This window comes from Oratosquilla oratoria, chromosome 28 (assembly GCF_046742065.1).
Source record: "Oratosquilla oratoria isolate Oo_2021 chromosome 28, ASM4674206v1, whole genome shotgun sequence".
Lineage (NCBI taxonomy): Eukaryota > Metazoa > Arthropoda > Malacostraca > Stomatopoda > Squillidae > Oratosquilla > Oratosquilla oratoria.
Window position 1 is genome coordinate 22,627,580 of NC_134804.1, and position 1,686 is coordinate 22,629,265.

The window sequence follows — 1,686 nt, forward strand, 5'->3', positions numbered from 1 at the left end:
AGTATGTAAACTAAGTCGGTAGTGTATTTATTTCGCGATTACTTGAGTAAGCTATGTTGCTTATGGAATTTGTAATAGCCTTTCTGATTGGAGAAAGGGTGGAGGAGGAGGAAATTCGATTGGTTCATGGGGGTAAAGTCACGCCCTTAGGGGAGGTACTTAGATGTAAAAGTAAAAATCATTGGACTAAAGAAACCGTGACGTCAATGGGAACTGACCTAGTGATCAAATTGAGGATTCCAGATGGGAGCCCTCTGGTGTAACTAAGACAATCACGTTGTGGAAGAATTAGTGAAGAAAATTAAGAAAAATATCAACAGTTTTTATACCTTCTCTTAGACAGAGTAACATGAACAGGCTTCCTACAAAAGGATATGGTGAGTGACTATTAGACATATAGACAGTGGTGAAAAAAGTAAAAAATGATAAACGAAATACAAAAATATAGAAGGAAACAGTAAACAGTGTTAACAATGAAGGTGAGACATATATACATATATGTATGTTTGTTTGGCAGGGTTAGACCGAGAGAGATAATGTCAGGTCAGTGCAGCGAGTCAAAACTACTCCCCAACCTTGCGAGTTACGCTATGGTGAACACTAAGCCACTTTCTCCATGTTGTAGGGTACTGAAGTTGGTGGGTAATCGAGCCCTCGTTTTATTTATTTATTCATTTACTTAATCATTTATTTTTACTGGGTCGGTGCTATGGATGACTGCACATTATATAACTTCTCTGACTGTAGGTTCCTTAATTCTAGTCAGGCAAGGTCTTAGGCTGCTGCAGAGAGCACCATTGTTACCCCCGAGGGACAGGGGTCACAGACATACGTCTGTCCGACACGGCCGATGAAACTCGAGTGTATATGTGTGCGTGTGTGTGTGTGTGTGTGTGTGTGTGTGTGTGTGTGTGTGTGTGTGTTTGTTTGTGTGTGTGTGCATGTGCGTGTGTGTGTGTGATTCACCTTGGTCTTTGGATCACGTGTTGGACTCGTGATCGACAGCTATTTCCCTCCCGGAAGAGACCTCAGAGCTCGTATGACCGATCTATGGGTAATGCTATGACCTTACACGCACACACACACCCAACTCCCCGCCCACGAGAGTTGGAGTAACGACTCGAAGCGCAGCGATACTGAAATAATTTCAGCTCTGGGCAGGATTCGAACCAGGTACCGCCGGTACCACCATACTGACAGTCTGGGACCAACCGCGCCACCGAGTCGTGTGTGTGTGTGTGTGTGTGTGTGTGTGTGTGTGTGTGTGTGTGTGTGTGTGTGTGTGTGTGTGTGTGTGTGTGTGTGTGTGTGCGTGTGCGCGCGTGCGTGTCACTTGTGTGCAAGTGCCATTCTAGCTTTCCATGTGTATGCTATGCGTGTTGTGGCATCCTTGTTTACATGTTCATCTGCATTTTTATGAAGGACGACGGCCACCCGGTCTTTGAAGAAAAAAGAGATATGAGCGAGTGAGCAACACAGGTGAAGAATACGAGCAGGAAGTGAAAGAGGAGTTGGATGTGGAGGAAGCTGAGGTTGGGGAGGAAGAAGAGAAAGAGGTGGAGGAAGAAGTGGAGATGGAGGCTGCGGAACAAGGAACGTAGAGGAAGAGGAGGAGGTGGATATGAAGGAAGAGAAAGAGGTGAAGGGAGAGAAGGAGGTGGGGATGGAAGAACATGTTGGGGCGGA

General features: G+C 45.6%; 1 protein-coding gene across 1 annotated transcript in view; it reads left to right on the top strand.

The window, feature by feature from the left end:
• Window positions 1–854, top strand: part of LOC143040463 (uncharacterized) — a 3,269-nt gene extending 2,415 nt beyond the window's left edge. Inside the window, exon 3 of the mRNA XM_076211558.1 lies at window positions 748–854. Coding sequence (XP_076067673.1) covers window positions 748–854 — 107 coding nt within the window. The remainder of the gene's footprint in view (window positions 1–747) is intronic.
• Window positions 855–1,686: the final 832 nt, after the last annotated feature.